Raw genomic sequence first — 25924 nt, 5'->3', positions numbered from 1 at the left:
GAAGGTGACAGACCTAAGAAATGCAATCCCAGGTCAGAGAAATTACATTTGTACTTCTTTCTTACCACTGGCAGATTCTGATAGCCAGCTGTGAAGTTAAATTCCTGTTTTGCACTCTTTATCTTAAAGCAGAGAAATTTGGCTTGTCCATTGTTCTCCAAAAGAATCTCATTCTTCACAAGCTGATTCCACAGAGATATCACTTCACAATAGCTATGCAGAACATTCCTCCCAAGATAATTAAACATGGATGCCTGAAAAACAAAGAGGAACACACTAGTCTGGCTAAGGTAGGACAGACAGAATCCTGTTCTTCTAACAGCACAGTACAGAGGTGAAAAGAAGGCATTTTCCCAGAGATGATCATTACAAGAACTACTAGAAATAGTGCACGAGCATTTCAGTTATCAAAATATTCTGAATTTCCATAAAGATCTCAAAAATTATTTATGTTACTCTTATTTTATCCCGTCTAAACAGGAGAGAGACAGAAATTAAGTATGTGGAAAGAACATTGTTGATAAGCAGTTTTTTCTTTCTCATTCAAGAATGTCTCTGACAATCCTCCACACCGTACCTGAACCAGCAGTGATCTAGCAAAGAAAAGCTGCAATTCAAAATAAAGGAACACCTTAAAGATCAACAGAAGTTAAAGATCTACCACATCACCTGTAGATTCCAAAAGAAAGGCAAAAATTCCAGGCTCTCACTCATTTATACAGAGGCAAATAAGAAGCAATTCACTGAAAATAAATAAGGCTCCTCTGAGGCAAATCAACAGTTTGTGTAGTGACAAATCTTTATCACATTGCTTAATGTACAGCATCTGTGATGAGGTCAGGATAAAATCTATATTTAATGGCACAGTCTAAAAGAAATTAGGAAAAAGCTTACAATCTATAGACCCAGGGCACACAGATTCCATCCAGTGGATACTTAATCATTTTATAAAAAGTAGAAAAATTCCAACAGAAAAGGCAGAAAACTACACATTGAGACACTATCATTGAAAGTTCTCACAGAGGACTGTGGGAGACTGGAATCACTCCGTATGAGAGTCAAAACAAAACAGATAACCTTTCATTTTCCAGGACTATCTCCTAATCACTGAACTATCCTGTGTTCTACCAGGCAACAAGCTTACCATTTCTCCTACAGAATCTGTGCATTTTGTATAGATACTGGTATATTCAATGGACCAAGGAGTAACAGTAAGAACATCCCAGTGCCAAAGACGTTCTGCGAGACTGCAGCTCTGAGATTTATGGAACTCCAAATATTTATGCATGATTTTTCACTACGGCGCCTGGATCAAGAAGGAGCATGCACAATGAAATATGGGATAGCTTGTTGGACAGGATACTTTCCAGGCAGAGGTGGGTTACATTCAGCTCAAGCAGAGGACACCTTTGAATCTAATGCCTCAAATTTAGGTGAATGCTGTAATCGCTGGGCTCTTAATTAAGAAGTTTGGTTATTGTTCTTCACACTTCTAAAATCAAACAAAAGCAAAGCCACAAAACTCAGTTGTTTCATATCACTGAGGAACAAATTTTAAACATTTCTTAGGCACTGGTCCAATTTTCCTACTTCTCCAAGAAACTTTCAGCACAAATTCAGAACTTAAAGTTAGTTATTTGTACACACCTAGGTAGAACTCTCACATCATGTACTTGGGCTCTGTGCAGGGAAGGATGAACTCCCATTGCAGACAGGGACACAGCTGGTGGCCCTAACATTTTTTAAATTCAATAAATAGACCCTGATTGTGCTGACAAGCCAAGGCAGGCCCCACAGGAAGCCAGTGAGGAGGAAGAATAGCATATTCTTCAAGCTCAGGAAACAGATGAACACAGGCATTACAAGATACTCTCTGATTAGTTAGCACACAGTGCAAGAGTTTCTCAAACAAGCAACTTCACACAGTATGCTGAGCAAGTGTTATTCCAGTATAATGACAGTTCTGTTAGGCATCTATCGCAAAGCTGTATCATCAAAGCTGTAAACAAAAGAAAGCGTCATGTTACTAACCTGCAGATACGTAGTAGCTGGGGTGTAAATATGAATTTTCCCTTCTTTTTCATTGCCTTGATCTTCACAGAATAGCTCCACTACGAGATTGTTAATAGAGACAATTTTCCCAGCTGTCAGCTCCATAGTCAGTAAGTAAGCAGAACGCTGAGGCTGAGTTAGTTTGAGAGTTGCATATAGATATAGCCATGGTGTGTCCATATTTAATCCACCTGGAAAGAATATATATTAAATGTAGAGATAAGTGAGATTTCAAGCTACATAGCTTCTAACTCTGTAACAAAGCTGATAAGAGGCTGGGCTTTTGGAATGAGGGTAAAATACCATTATTAGCTTATTCTCCTCCAATAGCCAAAATCTCCAGATGGTATATAATGAAATAAGTGCTGTGAACCAGTGTAACATTCCATAGTGTAATCCATAGGAAAGGTTCCTAACGAATGGAAATTTATAAAACCCAGTACTTATATGGCACCAGCAGAGAGTTCTGCTCCACAAGAAAATATAGAATCTTTACCTGAACTCTGATTCTACAATTATTATTCCCATGATTACAATAATGGCCTTGTCAAAGCTGTTTAGACATATGCCGACTTAGAAATTCAATTCTGCGATACATACATTTTGAAAAAGATTTGTAGATTATTTTGGAAACTGGTTTCTAGACAGCTCAGAACGCTTATGTCTGACAAACTGTTAAAATTTCACCAGCAGACATTTATTTATCAAATTACACCAATTGCACATTGCAATATGATCCAGTATCTCACTCATGAATATTTTCTGACAAACACTCACAAAGTAATCTCCAAATTTTTAAAACTTCAGAATTAATTCAACCCTAGTTCATTTCACCTGAACAAGCAGAAAAGTGTAACAGTGAATTCAGTCCACTGTATCAAGCTACTTATTTTGCATTAATAAGCATTCAAGTTTGCACACGTGGTGTACACTAGCTTTGAAAAACTCTGATTTTTACAGCACATAATCCACTGAAGTATAAAATGGTAGCAGCACTCAATCCATCTTAAACACTAAATTCCAGAAATCTGATTTTTGGCACACCTAAGCTAACTTAACCCCTATTTAAGAAAGAACTCTAAAAATGTAAAATACAGCTTGCAATAATAAAGGCCTACTTCCTGCTGTACTTTCTGAAGCAAAGGTCTAAGATAAATGCAATTTTTAAATATACCCATATATAAAAACAGGTGTTTAATTTATAGCTTAAGATATGCCATTAGTATTCTGGTTGGTGCCCCACTTCCTAGTGTTGTTAAAACAAACTTGATTGCTCTTTCTAAAGCCAAGAATGCTTTAAAACATGGCTCACTCCTTGGTCAGTTATCTCATTCAAAAGCTAGTAGGACAAGATTAATCTCTATGAGGAGCATGGTCATCAGACAGAGTTATTCCCCTCTGCACAGCACTGGTGAGGCTACACCTGCAACACTGGATCTAGTTTGGGATCACCCAGATGAAGCTGGATGGGGAGAAACCCAAAGAGGGTCCAGCAGAGGGCTCCTGTGATGACCAAGGGCCTAGAGGCATGACAAATGATTAAGACGGGAGGGAGCTAGGCTAGTTTAGTCTAGCAAAGGTGTGGGGGTGGATCTGATTGCCTACAGCTACTTGAAGGCAAACAACAAAGATAAGGAACATGAACTCTTCAACAGCGGCAGACAAACTGCTACAAATTGCACTTTGAGAAGCTAAGGAAGCACTGGAATGGGTTAGCCAGACAGGCTGTGGAACATCCATCCTTGGCAGTTTTCAAGACACAGCTAGACAAAACCAGAGCAGACGTGACATACTGTTAGCAACAGTCCTGCTTTGAGCAGGAAGCTGGTCTAGGCACCTCCAGGGTCTCTTCCAACCAGTATTTCTATGATTCTATGACACTCATATACAACTACTTCATAAAATCCCAGCAGCTTCTTTGCATGCCTACTTTTCTAACCAACAACTGAAAATGGTTTGCGGTACTTCACCTTCCCACTTCTTAAGATCATTTCTAGATGCGTCTTTCCACTGCAGTCCAGCCACAAATGGCATGTGGTCATTACACTGCACCTTAAAGTTGGTGCTACTCTGTGAATAACCCTGAGAATTGTATGAGTGCTGCAGCTGGGTTCTGTAATTCACCTGCTTTTCCAGGACTTGCACGGCAAACTGGAAAACAAGTGAAACAAATTTAAATAAAAATTAGATCCCATCTTCAGGGCTGTCTAAGATAACACACACATATAGAAGTAGGAAGGTCACCACTAGTGCCTCTGCTTTGTGCAGTTGCCATTTACTTTATTGCTTTTCCCGCATGCTGACCAATTACAGATTGCCATTTCTTTAATATGCATTTGTTAGATCCACTGAAGATTTAAAAGGGAAAATTGCCACTGATTTTTGACCATTTACTTGGTTAAAAAAATAATGACAATAATTCTAGGTCACTCTATGCTGGGATCACAGATAAATTCTATACTTGCAGGTGCTCCTTACGGAAATAGCATAATGACAACTCACCTCAGAAAGTAAATACCTATTTTAAGACAGTAAGAGGTAAGACCTGTAACTTCTAAGAAACAACACAAAAGTTTCCATGCATTTCTGTAAGGCCTCTCTACAAATAAAACAAAGGATCACAGGATATGCTATTTTAAATTATTATTTTATTTCTTTTGAGAGCACATAGAATATGCTTCAAAAGAAGGCATAAACTCTCTCTTTCATAAACTTTCTCTGATGCTTTAAATTATGCTCTATTATATCAGAAATCTTTTTTCTGATCCAGGATAAAAATCAATATATAACTACAAAAAAATAAGAACAGGTCTTATCTAAGGTAATTGTGACACCTAAACTAACTTCCATCTAAATGTTGTAATATTCTGAGTAATTATATCATGCACCCCCTTCAGCATCATGTGAGCAAAGCAACCTTTGTAACGACTGTAAATAACCGTGCAAGAAATAAACAAACACTGCAGGGAACTCGGATCACATTACACCCAAATCTTTTCTGGTATGTGAAAAGTCCACCTACTGGGTTTCTGTTGTTCATTTCAAATGTCATTTATATTTATGTGTTTGGGTAAGACCTTCCTTAACTCTCAAGCTCATCACATCTGGATATCTGCCTCGTATTATTAATACATGGCACAGCTAGAAAAAAAGTTTTAATAAAATAATTCACCTCAAATTTTTCTTAGTTTTTCTGTTATATCTTTTAAGTGAAGGTCTTACTCTTTAACAACCATGATTACCTCCATGAAATAGTTGACTACAAACGAACTGGAACTATTCTTAAATGCTTGGCTGATCAGAACTTTTTTCTTGTTGTTTATTTCATCCCAGTGTTTCCCATAGTTCACTTCCAGCTGGGAGGAAAGCCAAGACGCACTCGCTTCATGTTGCAGGTGAACCTAAAGAACAAAAATCCATCTTCCTTCTCTGTGCCATGTCTTCTCTTTCATTCACTGCTGTTAACTGCCTGTAGAAATATCCCTAAATAGCAAGCAGGACTAAAGCAGGAAGAGTTGCAAATTTTGCAGCAAAATCATCAGAAGACATAAATTCAGTGTACAAAGCCCAAAACATTCAGTCAATGCACTGCTAGTCAAATTGCTTTTCTCCAGAGCTAAGGAAACTGCGCGCAGGTACTCCTCAAGGACTGCCCCCGCAAGGATTCATTGTGCAGCTGCACAGTTTGGCAAGATTCTGCTTCATGGGAAATCTTAACACTTTTTGGCTTCAGTCCAACTTGGACCAAAAGCAAATCTGACAGGATACAGAATTTCCCTCTAACTCAGAAGCTTATTTTTCATCCAGTTCTCTATTCTGCAGCAAACACTCAATATTAAAGCTGATTTGTCTTTAAATGAAACTTTGTCTTTGTACAGTCAGTAAGAAGGAAGAAATTCTAAACGGGTCTGCCTTTCTCTGCATTTGAGAGGCACACGCTTACAATTTTTGAGAGTATCTCCAAATCTGAACCAAAAAACTAATACAAAACCAAGTAAAATGCCTTCTTTTCTACACATATGAATTCTAATGATAATCATAGAAGAGGTAACTTTCTAGTTACAAGAAGTCCAGAACAATTAAATGCACTCCTAAACTTATTAATACTATTACTTTACATATAATATAAACATTGTCATAAACACTCTGCAGAAATTCTGTGAATTGATACATTAAAAAATGTCATCACTGAAGAGTCTGATGACCTACAGTGTAACGGAGGGCACAAATCAGCAAACTGATTTGATCTCTCCGTCTACACAGAAGCACAGGAGGATCAAGACAAAAAAAGATGATGAGAAGAAAAAGACCAATCCAAAAATAACATCTTGCTCTGTTGAAGCCCCTCAAAAAAGCGCACAAGTGATTTTGTCGGTATCTCTACCTTGTGATTATATGTTGGAGTCTGCATACAGTGAAATTCATGCCCAATATCCAGTCTGTATAGTTCATGTGCACCAGTCTCCTCTTTAATCTTTTGCCCCGTACTGCATTCATGATGAAGGTTTTTTGCATCTCCTGTTTAAGTTAAATCACAAAGCTATCTGTTTACATTATTCAAAAGTAAACTATCAAAATGTCAATAGTACAAATCTAGAATTGGTTTCAAGATTTCTATTTTTCAAAAACATTAAAGTGGGATTCATCTATTTTTATAGACATATACTTGTTTTATCCTGAGAATCCAAAGATAAGCACACATTTACTGAAGCTGCATTTAAGAACGGTGAGTTTGTATTTGTTTGACAAGTGAGTTACACCTATGAAAATGAAAACACTACTACAGTAAGAAACAAAAGATAAGTAGATATTTAATTCATATAAAAGGATTGGCAGTTCTTCACCATCACTGTCCTGACTCCTTCCCAGATTCAAACTACTGGTTCCAATAACTGTTTAACCACCAAAGGAGCAGGACAAGTATCACGAGCCTGAGTGCATGGAAGACAATAAAAGGACTGAGTACTCGACTTGCAGCCATAATCTTTATGAAGTATGTTCTGCGCTCTAAAGGTACTGACCTCTGTTCATTAAGACTGATACCAACAGTGCTATAACTGCAGCACCATGAAGTGCAGCTCAGCAACTGTCCTCAATGTCTGCCCAAGACCTAGACACATTTTACAGACTTAAAGCTGCTGCCAAAACAGTTTCTGACACTTGAACTTATTTGCCAGCTAGCAGTCCAACCTAATGGCAATCAGTAACTTTGCACTGCTGACTAGAGACATGCTTGATAGGCAAAACAATTCATAAAAGTTAGGAAAAACTGGGCTAGACATTACAAATTTTGATTTTTTTCACAAGCTGCACTAGAAATGAAACTCCTAAGAAGATCCACATTATAGGCTTTACTATAAGAGTTTGGGGCTCTGTTTATTTCACTCTCAAATAAAATTAAAGTTGTTTCCAAGGTTAGGAAATTGGAAACAGCTGGTCCATCTTAAGAACAGAATGAAAATGATCCAAATATTTGGGCTGATTTTGTTTAAGAAAATCTAAAGCTCTGCTTACGTTTACTCTGCCAAATTTCCAGATTGTTTCACTCACTTTTTCAGGAAAAAAAAAAAAAAAAAAAAAAAAAAAAAAAAGGAGAGGCACTAGGTTTATTATTTAAATGGAATTTTACCTGGGTGAAGTAAAAGTATCATAAATTAATCATGGTCAACTTTTGCAACTTTCTTGGGGCCTCATAATATTTGAAGACTTTCTGTTACCACTCAGCTCCTGACATCATGATATTACATGTGAATCTCAGGTTTCATTAAAAACAAACCAAAACCAGTAATAAAATGCCAGCCCTCTTGGTCACTGAGAAAAGCTTAAAATAATGAATCTGAAGCTTTAACCACTGAGTATAATTAACACATATTTTTTTAATCCAGTAGTTTTAAATGGAATTGTTTTTGACTACTTCAAGTAGAATAGTTGCCAAACTGGGCATATATCAAGATCTGACTTAAGCTCTAAAAATGTAACTGCAAAATAGCTTTTCTTATATACAAGCACCATTTATGACTGTTTTAAATGTTCAGGTACATTTCTATTTGCATGTATAAGATATTCTAATCAGCGTACCATTTTCAGCAAAATGATGGGGTCATACCTGTGCTGGTTTAAGAAAAATCATATTGGTATATATGTTCTCTGAATGTGCAATATGCTTTATATATATAATCACTCCATACTGCTCACAATGACCAGCTACTACAAGTATTCAGTACTTTCATAGAGTTCATAGTACTAATGTCCATGTGCTTTGTCTAATAAAATTACTGTAGAGTTTATATAACTGGTTAAATAAAGCAAATTATTTTCTGGAAACATTCCCTCACATTTTTAAGTGAACGTATGCACCTGTTGCATAAACATTTAGGAACATGAATTAATTAGGAGAAATTCCTATTGAAATAGTGAACTTTAAACAAGTGTTGGACATATCTGTGAAAGCACATTAGAAAAAAACCCTATTTTTTTAATATGTGGATTCAAAGATCAAAGTTCATCCAAGTGGAAAGAGAAACTCCGTCTAGGTCTCAGACAATATAGCTCAAAAATGGTGTGCGATCTTTCTTTCTAAGAGAGGATCCTGGACATACAGGCAAACAACTTGCAGAAAAATCTGAGACAAACAAAATGTTTTTACTTTTCCTCATTTTCATTATACCTGGGAATCCATATTTTATCCTTAAAGCATGCGACCGCAAGCTCTCACGTTGCTGGAGAAGACTGATGACATGAGCTCCAAGAACACCTGGAAGGTAAGTCTCCCCTTCAAGTGAGTACTGCCTCAGCTTATCATCAAGCTTTTTCTCCAGAAATACTACAAAAAGAACAGAATCGAGCATGTAGTTATAGAACACAAAGTTCATTTGCTACCATTAATTAACAAAAGAAATACTCCAGTAAGCAAAAAGCAAATGTGACCAGGTCTCATCCCATCTAACTGAGGAACCCCATGTAGTCTTGGTAAGCTACCTGTACAGCAAACAAAAAAGACAAAACGTGTTCAGTCTCTTACTCTGACTACTTAAACAGCCTGTACAGACCATATCTCTAATGGACAGCTCACATACTGCCTGTAGTTTACTGAAATGAATCTAGCCAAAAGCTGTTCCTTAAAGGGAACCAATTTTAATGCACTGATCCTTTTAATTAACTATAGAGATAACATATGCAGAGATTTACAACTTCTACATCAATTTGGCAAAGATGTGGCCTTTGTAAAGGAGGAACTGATACAGCCCAGTTCTCAGGGGATATGTGTTTGAATCAGCCCAGCACCATTTTTGGATGCAGTCACTAGCATTCCATGTGAAAGTTAAGGATGAAGAAGGAATTTCACAGAAAGATCTCCCAAGACACAAACTGGCAACTGGCACTCCTGAAAAGTTAGTTTGATTTGAAAATATTGTAGAGTCTTAGGACCTAGCAATGTCTTTGCCACATGGAGACCACAGCAAGAAATACTAAGGAAAAAACAGAGAGCCTTAGTCTTACATCACTGATTTATTCTACTGTATTAATTTACCTTTTAATAAACTGACGTTTTAAAAACAGTAAAGCCCTCTTTCTGATATTTTCCTTCTTACATTTTCCTGTTACTGTATCTGCGAGAAAAAAAACTAATTACAAGATTTTCAGAACAACAGGTCTTAGGAGTTTAGCTACATATTTGTCTCTCTGCACCATTTTGTACTGACGAAAATGAACAACAGAAAATATTGTAAATGTTGCAACTTCTTCTAGTTAAATGACTCCTTACAAATTATTTCCTCCATCCTGTTCAAGAGTAATGTTTATTTTATAATTTATTCTATAACTCCTATTAGTACTAATACGTATTCAGAATAATTTGTCAAGAATAATCATTTTAAAAAGCAGTCTTACTGACTTGAAAGAGATTCTAGAAACACATGTCCAAAACGAGGCAACCTTAAGATAGCCTCCATATTTTCTGAGACCTCCAGAACTTATATTTATATGGCAAATACTTATTGTCCTCTAACCTGAAAGAAATGCAGCATCCTTCAATAAATTATTCAGGGATACTGAAAAAGCTATCTTCTTGCCAAGTTGTTTAGTGATGTTTCCTGACAGAATGATAGGGCTGCTTTGTCTTATCAGCTTTACCTCCAGCTGGGTCACGTATCTCTGTTCTCCACTTAGTATGTGCAAATCTGTCATTCCCTAAAAAAAAGAAAAAAAGAAAAAAAAAGAAAAAAGAATTACACGAAACAAAACAAAAACACCCACACCAAATCCTAATAAACAAAAACAAAACCCCAAACTACTCAACAGTGCAACAGTGCAAGCTGATTAAGTTTTGAGAAACCAATACTATAGATGTGGGCACTCTGGGAATGAGATGAGAGAAGGGAAAAAAGATTTTTTTCTACACACCCTCAAAAAACTCCCATAAAACTTGCTGTTAACAAATAAGGGGGGGGGGGAGGATGGCTTTATTTTTCCAATTATACAAAAACCACAGTGGTGTGAGATGATGATTTCCTTCATCTCCTGCCGATTTCCATAGTGACTGAAATCACAAAAAAATGTTACAACACTGGGCCAAAAAATTATATGGTGTTACCGAAAACATTAGCTTTCTAGTAGAGAATTAGATTTAGGTTGGACTAGATACAAATACAACACTCTGCAAAGCTAAGTAGTATTTGGGTTTGTCATCATGCTGAATATAAGAAGAAATATTCAAAATACCTTAGCTGAAATATTACTCTAGAAAAAAAAATCTGTTAAATACTGTGCTCACAGTAGAAAAATGCACAGTGCTTGAAAATGATTTACTTTGGAGGCCCACGGAAGACATGCCACCCTGCTATGGGTTTCAGACAAGTAACGAACAAAGTTTTAAGTCCTGGAATAGAAAAAAAATCCCAGTAAAATTTCAGTGATAAATGTCCACCTGAATTTTTGTTTGCTTTTTCATTTCAGAGATTAGACATTGGCATGTTCTTGCTTATTCCCCAGCGCTTTAAAAAAATGGTTTGTGTAACAAAGAAGATGGAGATTCCTACATCTATGGAGTCCACAGGAGTGGAGAAACTAAGTCTGCGCTTACTCAATTATTACATATGGGCAGACTATAAGTCTGAAACTGTGTGACTATACATACACATAAGCCAAAGTCCACAGGAGTCAATGTTATCTTCTCTACCGACTTAACATTGGAACCAACCCAAAGGCTTCAAGTACATCTGAATATGACAAATTTGCTTGAGGTTACATGCAGATGCCACGCCTTAAAACTTTTAAAATCCAGGAATTTAGGTTCAGACACATACTGGCAGATCATCTCAAAATAATAAAGAGAACTGATAATTGATGGATTATTCACACAGATATTTTTCAATACATGTATATCTCATTCGCTTTCTTTTGTGATTGTCTTCATGTGCTTTTATTCAAGTATTCATCCTAGTATAACATACCTTAATGTAGTATACATCTCGGTCATCTACTATCAGCTCGAGGCGTCCCATCTGTGAATTTTTTGAAAACTCAATTTTCCCTTAGAGAAAAATAAAAACATTTACTTTTTACTGGACATACACAATTCAGTAATGCTTAATAAAAAGGTATCCCAAAATGCTAGTTGCCATTTCTGTGAACAATATATTTGCAGAGTAAAAACATAATAAATGTCAGAACAAAGGAAAAAAACATGGAATAAAGTTTGCAAAGGAGTTGAAGTGTCCTCAGAACACACATCTCATTCTGAAGGGATGAGCACAGTCATGGAGAAGAGGCAACCAAGCTGTCTCCAACAAATCAGCTTCATTCTGAAAGTGATTTACATAGCTCTGTGCCAAAGCACGTTAAGCTGTGTTGTGCTGTGGAGACGTTCCATGAGCTCAGAACACTTTGCACCCCAAGCCTTTGCACGGTGTAGGTAAATCTTCCATGTAATCCATTTTGAAAATAACTGAGATCAAGAAAAACATTTCTAGAGAGACAAATTCTCTATTTGTGATTTGACAAAATGCATAAAACAAACAAACAAACAAACAAAAATCAGTAACAGTAAGGCCACTCAAGTATATGTAAAAGACTACAGAACAATCCATCATGTTTCTTACCCTTAACTTCATATATACTGGTAACAGCTTTGCACTTTGATGCAAGTTTGTGAATGATGCACTGAACCTCTGACTGTGCAAAACAGGAAGTTTTAACCAAGATGCAAATAGCATTGGGAATGGGTGTCACCTAAAGCAGTAAATTGAATGGCTATCACATAGCACTGTAGTTTTAACACTAGATTATTGACTGAAATATATTGGCATTTTTCTGTTAATGCCAGTAAGTTCTCCTGATTGACATTAACTCTTACTATGGCTCTTAGTTGGAAAACCTACCATTTATCTCAATCTTCTTCTTTGGTTGTATAAATTTGATTCTGAATTTCTTCTGTGGGACATTAAAATTCAGATCAACACCAACATCCCTTCTCAAGTCTGACTTTGGAGTCCCAATGAAGAAGTGAAGGACAGCTTCATTTGGGATCCAAGAATCCTCCTGAAAAAAGAAAGGATAATGACATTTGTGATGGGCACAGAATCTGCAAAACAGTCTGTCAGATTGAATTACATCACATGATCACAAGCACTTTCAATGCTATCTTTTTTTTACACCTCTGCTTTTAGAACTTTACAGCAACCAATTTCTATTTCTCCTATTCTCAAGCTGTATTTTCCATTCCCTGTCTAGTGCTTGTCTTGTGAAACTCTGCTTGAACACATGGGATGTCACAGCAGACTGAACTAGTCTTGAAATTATGCCAATTCCTGCCAAAATTTGGGCAAATTCAGATTACACTTCCAGTTATAAATGTAAACTCTACAGTTCAGGTCTAAGTCACGAGCATTTTCGGCAATTTTCTTTAAGGTTCAACACTTTACGGTTCTTTCTTTAAGGTTCTACACTCTCCCATAAAAGTCAATGTTTCTCATGAGTCAGGAGATTACGATATTAATCTCCGAATTCAAACCGTAAGAAATGCATTTGAGAAATATGAGTGGTTATGAATAAAAATAAGAAAAAATCATATTTAGATAAACATTTCTTAAAATAAAAAGGGGAGACAATACTTAAATGTTTCATTTTAAATGACAAACTATATGAACTTATAATAAACCTACAAACGCTAGCCAACACTGCACAACAGTCAGAGCACAATACTATCACTTGCACAGCATTCTTAGAACGTAAGTCTCTGTATTTCTCTTCAGTCCAAAACAACGATTCTAGACACTCAGTGCTTTTCTTTGCTGCACTTGTATGGCAATTGCAGGCTGCAGTTACAATGAACAGTTTTGCAAATACTGCAGCAGTCAGCATGAAGTTTGGAAGGAGGAACTCTAGGGGGAAGAATATGGAAATAGCATCAGGAAGCAAATTTCTGTTCATCTGGCCTAAATGATAGCAGCAGTTGCAACAATCTATCAGTAGATCTCCTAACAAAAAGTAGTTAGTTTTACAAACACAGAACTCTCCTATCTTCTTAAATACTATCTATGTGACACATGAAATAAACACATCGTGACACATCTTAAGTTTACTTACAATTTCCTGTTGGACAGGAGTATGTGAATCTTTGATTTGGTTCTGTTTAAAACATGAGGTTATTTCAGGACAGAAAGGTCAGTTTGGGGCTTTACCCCTTTCTTTCTTTTTGCAGTTTCCCTGCAGTCTCTTTCAGGTCAATGAGTTCAAAGACAACCTTGAAAGAGTAAAGCAGGAGCTCCAGAAACTGTCCCCAGATACTGAGTGTATCATTTTAGAAAAAGCCATAAATTCTTGCTGTCCCCTGCAGAAGGTAGAAAAACATTCTTTCTACTTTAACTTAGCTAGTTATTCCATTCCAATTGTTAAGGTGGTTAATGTAAATTGATGTTGGGGGGGGGGGTCACAAACAGAAACAAGTCATCAAAGTGAGGTGAGGCTCTATTTCCAGCTCTATCAGTTTTATCTAAGTAAACGACTTAATATTCTTGTATATATTTCTTGTATATGGATAACAATATTTACCCACTATCGGCATTGGTAATTTTTTTTCTACATCTTTTCCCACTTTAATAAGAATGGAAATAACAACAACAACATAGACCTTGAAAATTAGTTAAGTTGAACATACAGTAGTGAGATGCACTGTTCTTTCACCAGCGTAAGTAAACTAAAAAAAATTACTACAGCAAAAGTAGAGCATGGCATAATGAAGAATTACCTGAGGAATATAGTTATATGCAGCTTCCACAAGGTATTGCTGCAGGCCTCTGTCTTGCTTAATTAGTGTGACAGCCACTCTCAGAGGTCCAGTAAAGGGGAAAGGCAAACCACTGGCTGAGTCAGGATACAACATTTCAGAACACAACTGCCAGCCAATAATCTTGGACACTAGTGGAACAGAACAGTTAGACATCCAGGGAGCACAATGAAAACATGCAAACCACATAATGAGCACTGAAGACTCTTCAGAAGCTATATGAAACCAGAAGAAATTCTATTCTATAAAACAATCTCTGTTATGGTTTAGATCTAACCCCATATTTCAGAATGATCGAGCTTTCTAAGACAAATACGATAGCTAGACTTACCTTCCTCCCTAGTGCAAGACCTGGTTTCTGGGTGGTCTTGGAAGACATCAATATCTTCTGTCTCATCCACCATTGTGAAGTAGAGTTTAGAGCTACAACCAAGAATTTCAAACACTCACTTTAAAACAATTCCGCTAAAGCTACGACAAGTTTTAAACAAAGTTCTCAGTTATATGCCATCTATTTCCAAATGAGAAATACAAGAAAATGGAAGTTCTGCCAAGGTCACTCTACAGTTCTATTAATCAATATTGATTTTTATCCACAATTTCCATGTTTAATCTGTTACTATCATGGTATGGTTCCGCAATACTTTACTAAAGCTATAGATCTCTTTGTTCTAAGCAATTTGGTATGGTCAGCTTATTGCAACTCCACTGACTTCCAGGCTTCTATACATTTTTTTCCTTAGGATATGATATGGACATCAATTTTGTTCCAGTCCCAAAGTTCTTCCAGAACTTCACTGAACTGCTTGTAAAAGGACCATGGTATCTGCCCTTGATGCGAGCAAAACAGCTAATAAAATAGATTCTACAGACAGTCTCTTGTTCAAACAATGCAAAATACATTTGTAATAATTTTGATTTTCACTCCTCAGCTGAAGAAGTGTCAAAATCAAAACCAAGTTTAGAATCGTTCCTAGCATTCCCATGATAATTAAGGCCTTTCACATCACAACTCGGGCAGTTTTACCACACACAAAAGAGCAAAAGACTAGTGGAGGGGATTCATGATCCATTGCATACAGACATTTAAACTTCTGTGATGGCCAGTGACCATCTCTGTTCAAATCGTCCATTCTCCTTTAAACCACTTCAGTTTATACTGTGCTTACTCAGGTTACAGTTATCAGACCCATGATCTGATATTACGGATACAGGGAGAAAAACATATTGACCTCATTACTGAAAAGAAAGCCTGATGTAAATCCTAAACATAAGTAACCATAGCGACAAATAACACTCATTGTAAACTGACTTAAGAATGCAAAAAACACATTGGGCCTAAAATATGAACCAGTACACTGAAATATATAATTTAATGTAGCCAACATCTTATTAAAATCCTAAAATGAATAAAGAAAAATGGCTTAGTTTGGCATTTATTCTTTAAAAGATGAATGGTCTGTCATCCATCCTAGCTCACAGAAAGAGAATTACATCATGAAGTCTCCTAGAGTCCTAAAAGAAATGGATGGTTTAAATGCTAAGCCCACATTTTACCTCTTAAGTTTTTCCTGAACTGCATATCTTACAGTACTGCAGTGTCCGAAATCAAGAGAAATACAGAGGAACAACAATCCACATACTGCAAACACTTCATTAATCTATTGTCATGTCTAAGAGGCATGTGGTTTACAGTATGTCATCACACTGATTATCTCAGTGCTTTCTACTTGGACTTCTATCAAATCTAGAAGTGCAAAGAAAAGAGAAAGCCAGCAGAAATAAAAGCTAAAAAGCCTAGCTTGTGTTAACACAAGCAATTCATCTACTTAACACCTGACAGTTGCTGAGGTGGTATTTCACAATAAAAGCTTTAACTAACATCGAAGAATCTAGGTAAAAATTCACTAGAAGGATATGAGTATACCTCATTAATACCATAGTCCAAACTACTCTAGTGTTTTGCTAAATGCCATTCTGTATCTGGTTTTGCTAAATACCACCTGCAGAAGTAATGCTAAGTTTTTACTCCATCACTTTAATATCCTGAACTAGATTCTTCGGACACTAAAGTTTCAGAAACAGTACTGACATTCAGTAGGGAAAAAGAGGGGAGTAGGAAAAATTCATTTATGTCTTTTATTGTTGGGTTTTGATTTGACCCTTTCACTTCACTAGAAGGATGTATTTATGGTAAAACAATGTAAAATGCACAGAATAATTTCCATTTCCTTTTCTTCAGAATGGCAGATTTGGACTGTGAGTCAGATTGAAAGAATTCGTTTCCTGACAAAGTATTTCTGCACCATTAACAAGTCTGCCAGTTAAGCTCTGATTCAGGGTTATCATGGTTACTATTTGCAGGAAGATGTCCTTGCATCATCTTACCTGAAATTAATTATCTCCATAGATTCTTCTGGAGTGTTCAAAAAAACTTTGAGCTCTTTCCCTTTTTTAATGTAGATTCCCCCATCGAGGCTAGTAGATGTCCTCATTCCTGTTTCCCAGCTTAGGCCAGCTTTTCCCAGAGTCCCCACGATTCCCATTTGGACAGAAATCTGGATAAATGCACTGTTGAAAGATGCAGAAGAACACACTTCTATGAAAAGCACTTTCTTTTTAAAGCACTTGATTTAAATCACAGGCTTCTTATCCCCTTGAATAAACACATAGCATTTGATGCTGTACAAAATAAACTGCTAACAACAAAATCATTATGAATATTTTGTTTCAGGCACTAACTGAAAACATTCTATGTATATAGATATACGCTTTTTAACATCAATTACTGCAAAACTGTTATGAGAGATGTCCTGAGTAATGGATCTGAACCCAAACTTCAGCAGGGAACATTAGGAAACTGAGTAACCTGGTGTAAGTTCATCTCTAGTTATATCACACTTAGCAAAGGTTAGTAAACAATTCAGTATGTGTAAAAAGCTACTATAGCCAGATAAGGAAACATAGGGTTAAATCATCAGCTGGTTTGTGGATTCATAACTGCATGTCTGATCCTGAAAAAATCCAAAAAAGCACCATCCCTGTAATGGGTAAAGCAATTCAAAACATCATCTGCATGCAAACATTCAGGAAGCTGACTTAGGGATAGGAGAGAATGGCCAGCTTAAAGCAGAACTGGAAAAGCACAACAATGGAGAGTTCAAAATCAGATAGGCAGGATAAGGAACAGCTACTTTCCTTGTGGCACAATAACCTTTCAGCAATATAAGCCTGGTGACTGCTGAGTTCTTCAGGAATTTCCTAACTGATTATAATGGGTGTCCACACAGAACTTGCATATCAGGAATTGCTGCTTAATGACAGGAATATGTGGAAGTGACACACATTTGCAGCAGCTATTACCTTGGCTTGATATATCCATTTACAAAGAAATTTGACCATTGTTTGAAATCCACATTCCCTTTGATTTTTACGTTGGTTGCTGCTGAGGCATTGACAGCCAGTTGAACAGGAAAGCCTGAAATTGCTGGAAATTGAAATTCTTCAGAGGCCAAACTCAGTCTTTTATTAAACTGAACCTCTTGCCCCTGTGGTGAAAGTAACAACAACAACAAAAAAACCCAGAATTATTGTGCATAATAAAGCCACCATGTAAGAATTTTTCCAGACCTTTTTGGGGGGCAAAACTATGCACTGCATTTCTTTTCCCTCAATGTATTTTTACCTGAGCTGGTTTTGGAAATAAGCTACAAAGTAGCCCAAAGCCTCTGTCTGGCCAGGGCATGAGCTTAGGCACTACTCCTTTGCTGATTAACAAAAGGAATTATTTTGCACTTAAGCATGGATGCTTTTGAATGAGAAAAACAAGAGATAAGAAGCATCAGACATCAGATCAAGTCCTTGCCTCATAAACGCTAATGTTATTCAAAGTACAATTTACCAAATGCTGTTTCAGCCCAACATACACTGGAGTCTTTTAAAGTTTTGTTTAGAGAAAGAGTAAGTAATATTCTCTATCTTCTACATATCTGCCATAATGTAGTTTCTCAAATAGCAGAAAGATTCCTTTTACCTTCAGAAGTTTGACAGCCAGCTCAGCCAGATTTAAAGAATAATGTTTGATCTGTTTTCTTGAATCTGCACAATCCAAAAATCTAAGTTCATTTCCAAAGATCTTTATGCTTAGCTCACATTTCAGCTCCTTCCTCCTCACCATTCTCTCAGTGAACTGATGTGGTAAAGAAATAAATTAGGAAGAGAATTATGTTTACATTAAACCTCTTTCAGACCCCCTAATAAACAATTCACCAGCACAGCTTATGTTATTAGCAAACAGATACCAGCCTCCTCTTTATAAATATTTCAAGCCCATTTAAGATCCTGGATTAGTACCTGTCCTTTACAGTTAAACTTCAGCTCCATACAACACAAGCTGGCTTTCACTTAACATAGGTAACTTGTACTCCTGAGATGGCTCAGGAAAATGCTAAGTATTGCTGTACCCACCCACAAACAGATGAAGCCTTGAAAAATACAGGGGAATAAAATTTCCACTATTACGCCATTATGGGCATCATGATTGCTAAGCAAACTGTAAGTAGGCAAAATTTAAATTTTCACTCCTTAAGAATCCATACAAGAGTAATACAACATGTACCATGACACATGAGTTTACATTGTAACAAGAAACGCTAAGAAGAAATATGAACCCTAAGAAGAAAGGTGGTCTGAAACAAACGAAATCATGGCTCCCAACTTTTGTAGATAATACTTCAACAGTTAAAGTCAATTGCCACAAATTCCCTGTCATATACATGGAACATAGCTCCCGCCAACATTAGTCCGTTCATCAGTCAATGCACAAAGGGTCAACATAACACCTGACAGCAAATATGGGAAGTCAAATCACAAACAATATGACTCAGAAACTAAACACCAAGCAGCTGTTTACAGTGCCACAGAAGTCAACAGACAAAAGGACATCACTGGAAAGAGGATCAGTACTCAAAATAATGGGAGGAACCCCAAAATACTGGCAACACATACCCCTGGCTGAGAGTCATTGTTTTGAGACAAAACTTTCTGAAAAAAAAGGAGACTCAGCTCTTTGTGGCTTTGTTTTTTGTGCAGCTGTTAAGCTCTGTGTAAATGAGTGGAAAAAGTTATGTATGCTTTCTGCAAAGGAGTCATGATAATATAAAGCAATAAGCAATGCTAGATGGAGCCCTAAGGTTACCTGGGAAACATCATGAATTTTTACAAGATTTACAGAATCAGTTACCTTCTTCACTAATTCACTCATCTTATTATACTTTCTACTAGGACAATTCTGGTTAGCTCTTCCCAACTTTGGCTTGCCAGCCTTGGTCACAAGACGATCACCATGGCTGTACCGCTCTGAAGTGAGCTTCCTCTGCTTGACCTTTCCTACTGTCTTCACTGGGTTTTCTGACTTGTGCTTTCTTTCATCAGTGTTTGCAAAAAAATAGTCACTGAAAGTAGCAGACTTTTGCCCAAAAATCTTCTGAATGAGAACTTCTGCATTCTCTAACCGCACACCAACCTAGAGGAAACAATACAGTGTTCAAAATTCAACTAGAAGTACACCAAAATGGAAAACCTTCAGGTTTTTGTAGGAACAAGCATTTACCACACATGATCACAGTGGTCTATAAAGTTTAGTATCCTACCCCATGGAGCATCCAATACCGGGTATTTCAGTATTAACTATTTTACTGTAGTTTGTTGATTATGCGAAGCTCAATAAAAAAGAAAAATCCTTTCTTAATCTCATAATAATTCATTTACAACATAAGGGATGGTCTGAGCTACCTTAGTTTAGCATGTTACAAACCGTAAAAAAAAAAACAGGTTGTAAAACAAGAATGCACCCATTTTATGCTCCTGGAACAAGATTCTGTTTGGAAATTCGCCTAAGATAATATTACTCCTATGTATCAGTTAGGGATATATGGCATTGAAAAAATATTTTTTCTGTCTACTACCCCTAAACTTAATTTGAGATCTGAAAGTTACATGAAATTCTTTCTTCCGCATATGCATTTTTACCTGCAATAAAGATTCCACATGCCAAACGTTGCCTTCTTTTACAGTTGAGCTGCTCAAGGTACAACTAGAGGCACAATTAAAGAAGATGAGGTTGCAAGCAGGCCATTTAATTATCCCAAGCATGGGACAGTCAGGGGGACTAAAACTGTCAGTTCAGTCAGCTATGTATGACTCTCCCTCTCTCCTGTATGAAAGGAGTTGGTGTATCCAAGCCAATCCAGTTTCCACTGAAGTCAAATGAAGGAATCTTGCTGACTTAAACAGGAGATAGACCAGGGTTCTCAGAGTGTAGCAACACTGTGGTTTATATTTTATTTGAGTCAGCAACTACAGCTGAATATAATTCACTTGGCTAGCCTACTGTACTATCAGAGTGAAAGTGGTTTTAATATGAATATGTCCACTGAACAAACGAGTCTTCTTGTCAATCTGAAGGCAACTTTGCAGTAGCAGTGAAAAGCATACCTCAGTAAAGGGACTGTAATGGAAAGACAGAACACATTTCTTTCTACTTCAATCCACCAAGTCACCTTTGAAAGGTAGGATAAAAAAAAAAATCCCAGGACTTGCCTCCAGTAGATTGATAGCCTGCCCCATAAGCTGAACAGTCAAGTTTGTCATGACTGATCGTGGTAGAAAAGATGCAGGAGAAAAGACCACTGATGCTTCCATATTTACACCTGCACCAGCTGCAATATAAAATATCAGACATCAGTCATTTGGAATTCAGTACTTCTCATACACTTTTCAAATCCCATCATTCTTTGCGAAATTGCAACTTTGCCTATTAAGAAGATGGTGAATAAAACATTCAGCCAAAAGGGTGTACTATTTAACTTTTTCATACAACAAAGACTTTAATAGAATCCTCTGAAAGCATCCTATCTCACTAACACTAAAAAAGAGCACTTATAATACATCAGAATAAAAGAAACATACCCCAATCCCCTGTTGCTGCAAAGGAACCTCATTATGGAAGGAATCAAAAGTTGGTGTTCACAAAAATAAAAAAGATTCATAGCTTCTTATTTGCCACTCTCACAAAAGACAAGTTGCATGTTATCTAGCTTGCTGGAGTTACTTCTGGAATATTCCAATAAAGAACAGAGTAGAATCAAGGTTACATTTGCATAGCTATTTTCTATTAAGTCATAACAATTAAAATTCTCCACTGCAAGATAAGATGTAAAGGACCAGGAAAGCCATGTGGGTTTTAATAATGCATATTCTACAAAGCATAAAGTTCTAGAACTCCACATACCTGTGTGGAACGTGACATCTGAATATGAGGAGTATTTCCATGCCTCCCAATCAAAATCTTTGCTAAGGATGTCATCAGGAATAGAATCGCGAAGGTGCTCCTTCAGTGGATCACTTGTTTCCAGGAGCTGGGAGAGATGACTCCAAACAAAGGAGCCCACTTAAATTAGACAAAGAAAAGCATTTGTAAATCAGAGAAAAATATAAAATATTTTTTAAAACTGATACAAGGGACCATTTTATTCATACCAGAATTAATCCTAAACCATTCCTCTGACTGCAACAGAATTCACTCATTTTCAGCAGCATTAAAATCAGAGTTTGATGCATCCATATCTTTCCCACAGTCAACTTATTTAAATATTCTCCTGTTGCTTTCCAATACGGCATGTGAGGGGCAATTCACTTCTTAATTTCATTTATACTTCTCAGTTAACTAGGCAAGTGTAAGTAAGGTTAACCTACTTTACCGTTTGCAAAGGATTTGCTATGCTAAATTCAAAGGAGTGCTTCAAATAAAGATACAACACTAATACACAAATTAGAAGCAGGTTGTGCAGCCGAAAAAATTTAGGAGTGTTTAGGTTTTACATTAAAGTAACAGAGTGGAATCCGGCTCCTTAGCGCCAACTAAACCCATGACAAAGAAGCCCTTCTGTTACGCCATTACTTGCAAAGAAAAGACCTTAAAAATACCAGAACTGCAATATCAAGCACTTAAAAATGCCAGAATGTGAAAGCTTCATCAATATAGTTATTCTTCAGTTCGGCTGAATCAAATGAAAAGCCATAGCATAAAGCCATAGCACAGACCACCATTACTTAAACACAGAACATGACTCCAAGCAGCAGTAGTAAGCTACTGCCTTCTGAGGCACTATCTATTCTCACAGAAGGAGCGTTTCACATTGAGCCCCGCAGTGCTGATCTCTGCTTGTCGAGATGAGATCTGCGGGACCTCACCAGTCCTCACTTCTGGCCTGCACACCTTGTTCTCTTTCACAATGCCAGAAGGATAAGAACAGGAATGAAAAACCCCATAGCCTCATCCCAAGGTAAAGCTGACGTACCGCATGAAGCTGACCTGGACGAGGTGAGGGCAATTCTCAAGTGCCAAGCAAGCTGCATACAATGTGGAAGAGCTACTACATAGTACTGACTTAGACAATGGTATATATAAATGACACACAGCAGAGTAATTACGGGTGCTGCTAATGCTGTGTTCCACTGCCCTTTCTGAGGTGCAGTCGAGGGCTACAGACAACATCAACAAAGTCAAATCCTATTACACAGGTTGCCTGGCTACCATACCTGGACTGGGATCTGAACATGATCCCAACACAACTTACATCTCAAGGAGCGCTGCGAGCCTGAAGGATATACAGTTAGAATGCAAGGGACTGTAAGGGCCAGTCTCTAATAATTTCTAAAGAACATGAGTGAGCTCAGTGATTTTTTTAGATTCTTATAACTTGACCAGAACTGGACATATTTCATAGGGTCTTAGATACTCTTTTACTGTAGGACTCTCACATTTGCCAAATTTCAAGTCCCTTCTTCAAAGAACAGATGCAACAGAATTCTTTAAAAAATGTTTTTAAACTTTCATTTTGGCAGCATCACCTATTTTTTTATCGAAAATCTCTGACCTAGTGTACTGAAATATTAAAAAAAAAAGGTCTAAGAGAGACAGCAAGCACATGAAAACCTTATAATTGACAGTTAAAGACTATAATCAACCATATGCAAAGCCTTTTATCAGCAAGTATTCAGCAACTTTAAACATAGACAGTTCTGTTCATCAGATCCCCTACATAAATTTTGGCATATGATGATCCGCTCTCTTGAGGCTTACTAATGGAGATAGAATTACAGAGAGAAAAGAGACAACTGGCAACAAAGGTTCTTTACATACAGCAAACAAACCATTCTAATATACAGAATCTTCCTGCGCTGTGCAGCACAGGTGGATTTCCAAACACACCTTCAAACAAAAAGCCCATACAGTTATACTGTTGTGTTCCAAAATTAATACTCCTGCAAGACGATGTGTTGGTCACGGCTTGGCTGCTTATGTGCTGCACTGTGAGGGGCCAACATATTCCATGTGTTTTGGAATCTGCTTCTCAAACAGAGACTTATTCCTCTCCGAAGATAAAAAATGTTAGGCTCCAGTGCTAATTCAATGCACACACCACTAATACTGATACAAATTTCTTTTTCACAAAACAAATTATTTTTTCATGTAACTTTTTATGAACAAGGTAACTAAAAACTAGTATGTACTCCGTGCCTTAAAGAGCGCTTGTTACTCATAAGTCTATTATGCAAATTACTTAGGTGGTACAGCAACCCAAGACAAAGGAAGGAAAACATCAAAATTCAGGGATACTGCATTAAATTGGAAGGTTTAAGACTTCAGTAGTTGCTTGCTAACCTTGACTGGATGTTTCCTTTTGCAAAGTCTTTTGTACTTTTTTAAATAATTCTTCACACGGACATTTCATTGCTATATAGTAAGAAGCAATCCTTATTTCTACTTCATCACTGGTTGCTTGATATAGCTGAACTAACACAGCAGCATTCTAAGAGAAAAAGAAAGATAAAAACGATTACAAAAAAAGCAAAATAGCGTTATGGTACTTACTCCCCTAAAATACCTCATGTATGCACTTCAGGATATAACTGCTTTTTTATCTCTGAAAAACACAGCCATTGTTATAATTACACTGCCAAAGTCATTTCATGCAACATGTATACAAATGTATGCACATATTCTCCACATTATGTTATCCACAAATTTTCAGAACAAACTGCCATTATGGCCTGGATTCTATATCCACTAATCTATACATGCAGGATGGTTTCTAACAAAGAGCCTGGCTTGCTAGCACTACTGTGAATGAGGGGTTTATTCCACAGGAGTAAGCTCTTCTCTACCTCACATGTATTTGCCACAACCAACACACGGACAACAACAGTTACACTTATTCCTGATCTCAAATGAAGGGTAGGACTGTAGCGAATTCATTCTGTTCAATACTTTCCCAGTATCAGCAAGCATGGATTTTTTGGTGAACTGCCCAGAATTAAGGCATCGGTGACTGATATTAACAACATTTCTATTAGCATTTAACACTCCCTAGTCCATTCACAGTGCGTAAGTTTAGTAGCTCACTTATTAGATGATGATGATAGGGTGTATGAAAACACATATATCTCAGATTTTCAACAGTTCTAAAAAGCAACAGGGAGCTTCATAACCACAGAACAAGCAGATTATGCCAGTCTATGCTGGAATCAAATTGAAGAAAGCAAGCCACAGAAAAGGCTTTTCTAAGTGCAAGTCCATGCAAGCACTGTGGAAACTCCTTGCTCTCCTGAAGCAGGACAGCCACCTTTGCCCAAACTAGCACTCCTGGCTTTGCCATTGTTTTTACTATTAAGTAACTTGTTTGTGTTTTCTTCTTTCAAACCATTAACAAAATATCCTAACTATGACAGTGTACTGCCAATCAGGGCAAGCTTCTCACATTAAATATTTAAATACTTAGCATTTCAGAGAGGGATACAGGGGAACAGACTACTGGAAAGATCAAGTACTGCGGGTTTTCAGTCACAACCCACATAGCCATAAGCCACACAACTCAAGTAACTTTTTAAAAAGCCATTAAGCTTTATCTCAGTGACTGGGTGTCCTACCCCAGCTACTACAAAGTGTATTATAGTCCTGCCAACCTTTCCAACAGCAGAACAGCTCTGCTGGAAGACATTTTTACACTTGATTCTTATTTGTTTGCATGTTTCCTAACTATTCCAGAAAGTCCAAACTCTAGGACAGCACCTGGAAGCCATCAGTCCCCTGCTGGCAACAAATTACTTACCCTGACAGAACAAGGAATGCGCCTGAATGCCCGTATAGCAGCTAGACGAATTTCAATAGGATTACTTCTCAGGGAAGCACAAAAGCTCAAAACAGGAGCTAACGAAGCTGCTGCAAGTCCCGCATTTCCAATAGCTTTTAACACTAGTTGCATCTGTAAACACAAAGCAAGGCCGAATCATAAATTAACCACATCTTGTCAGCTGTACATGAAATTTTATTGCATTTAGACATTCTGTCAAAATTCTTTCAAAATTCTCTGCTTAAAATGGATCACTGCTCACTTGGGGATTCCACTGCAGCCTCCACAGCAATACACAGCTATACAGTGGCTTTAGTGTATACAGTGGCCAATGAATGGACATGGACTGCAGGAACATGGATTGCTGTTTTAACGTCACATAACATCTGTG

The 25924-nt window shown here is 37.1% G+C and overlaps 1 protein-coding gene across 4 annotated transcripts in view; it reads right to left on the bottom strand.

Annotated features, from left to right (window-relative positions):
* The window catches only part of LOC112981027 (uncharacterized), a 110899-nt gene that overhangs the window by 52196 nt on the left and 32779 nt on the right, over nucleotides 1-25924 (bottom strand). For all 4 annotated transcript variants that reach the window (XR_010391629.1, XM_026096317.2, XM_064520388.1 and 1 more), the window contains exons 12-30: nucleotides 25513-25665; nucleotides 24066-24213; nucleotides 21630-21788; nucleotides 20939-21057; nucleotides 19581-19862; nucleotides 18372-18527; nucleotides 17702-17886; nucleotides 16727-16909; nucleotides 14670-14761; nucleotides 14300-14469; nucleotides 12432-12591; nucleotides 11505-11584; nucleotides 10062-10242; nucleotides 8720-8875; nucleotides 6437-6570; nucleotides 5295-5453; nucleotides 4023-4203; nucleotides 2032-2243; nucleotides 66-254 (exon numbers count right to left, since the gene is read on the bottom strand). Coding sequence is in view for 3 of the 4 variants with exons in the window: in XM_026096317.2 (XP_025952102.2) it covers nucleotides 66-254; nucleotides 2032-2243; nucleotides 4023-4203; nucleotides 5295-5453; nucleotides 6437-6570; nucleotides 8720-8875; nucleotides 10062-10242; nucleotides 11505-11584; nucleotides 12432-12591; nucleotides 14300-14469; nucleotides 14670-14761; nucleotides 16727-16909; nucleotides 17702-17886; nucleotides 18372-18527; nucleotides 19581-19862; nucleotides 20939-21057; nucleotides 21630-21788; nucleotides 24066-24213; nucleotides 25513-25665 (3099 nt within the window). In the remaining variant the exon portion in view is untranslated. The remainder of the gene's footprint in view (nucleotides 1-65; nucleotides 255-2031; nucleotides 2244-4022; nucleotides 4204-5294; nucleotides 5454-6436; nucleotides 6571-8719; nucleotides 8876-10061; nucleotides 10243-11504; nucleotides 11585-12431; nucleotides 12592-14299; nucleotides 14470-14669; nucleotides 14762-16726; nucleotides 16910-17701; nucleotides 17887-18371; nucleotides 18528-19580; nucleotides 19863-20938; nucleotides 21058-21629; nucleotides 21789-24065; nucleotides 24214-25512; nucleotides 25666-25924) is intronic.

Source organism: Dromaius novaehollandiae, chromosome 14 (assembly GCF_036370855.1).
Source record: "Dromaius novaehollandiae isolate bDroNov1 chromosome 14, bDroNov1.hap1, whole genome shotgun sequence".
NCBI lineage: Eukaryota > Metazoa > Chordata > Aves > Casuariiformes > Dromaiidae > Dromaius > Dromaius novaehollandiae.
This window is presented reverse-complemented; position numbering and strand designations above follow the sequence as displayed.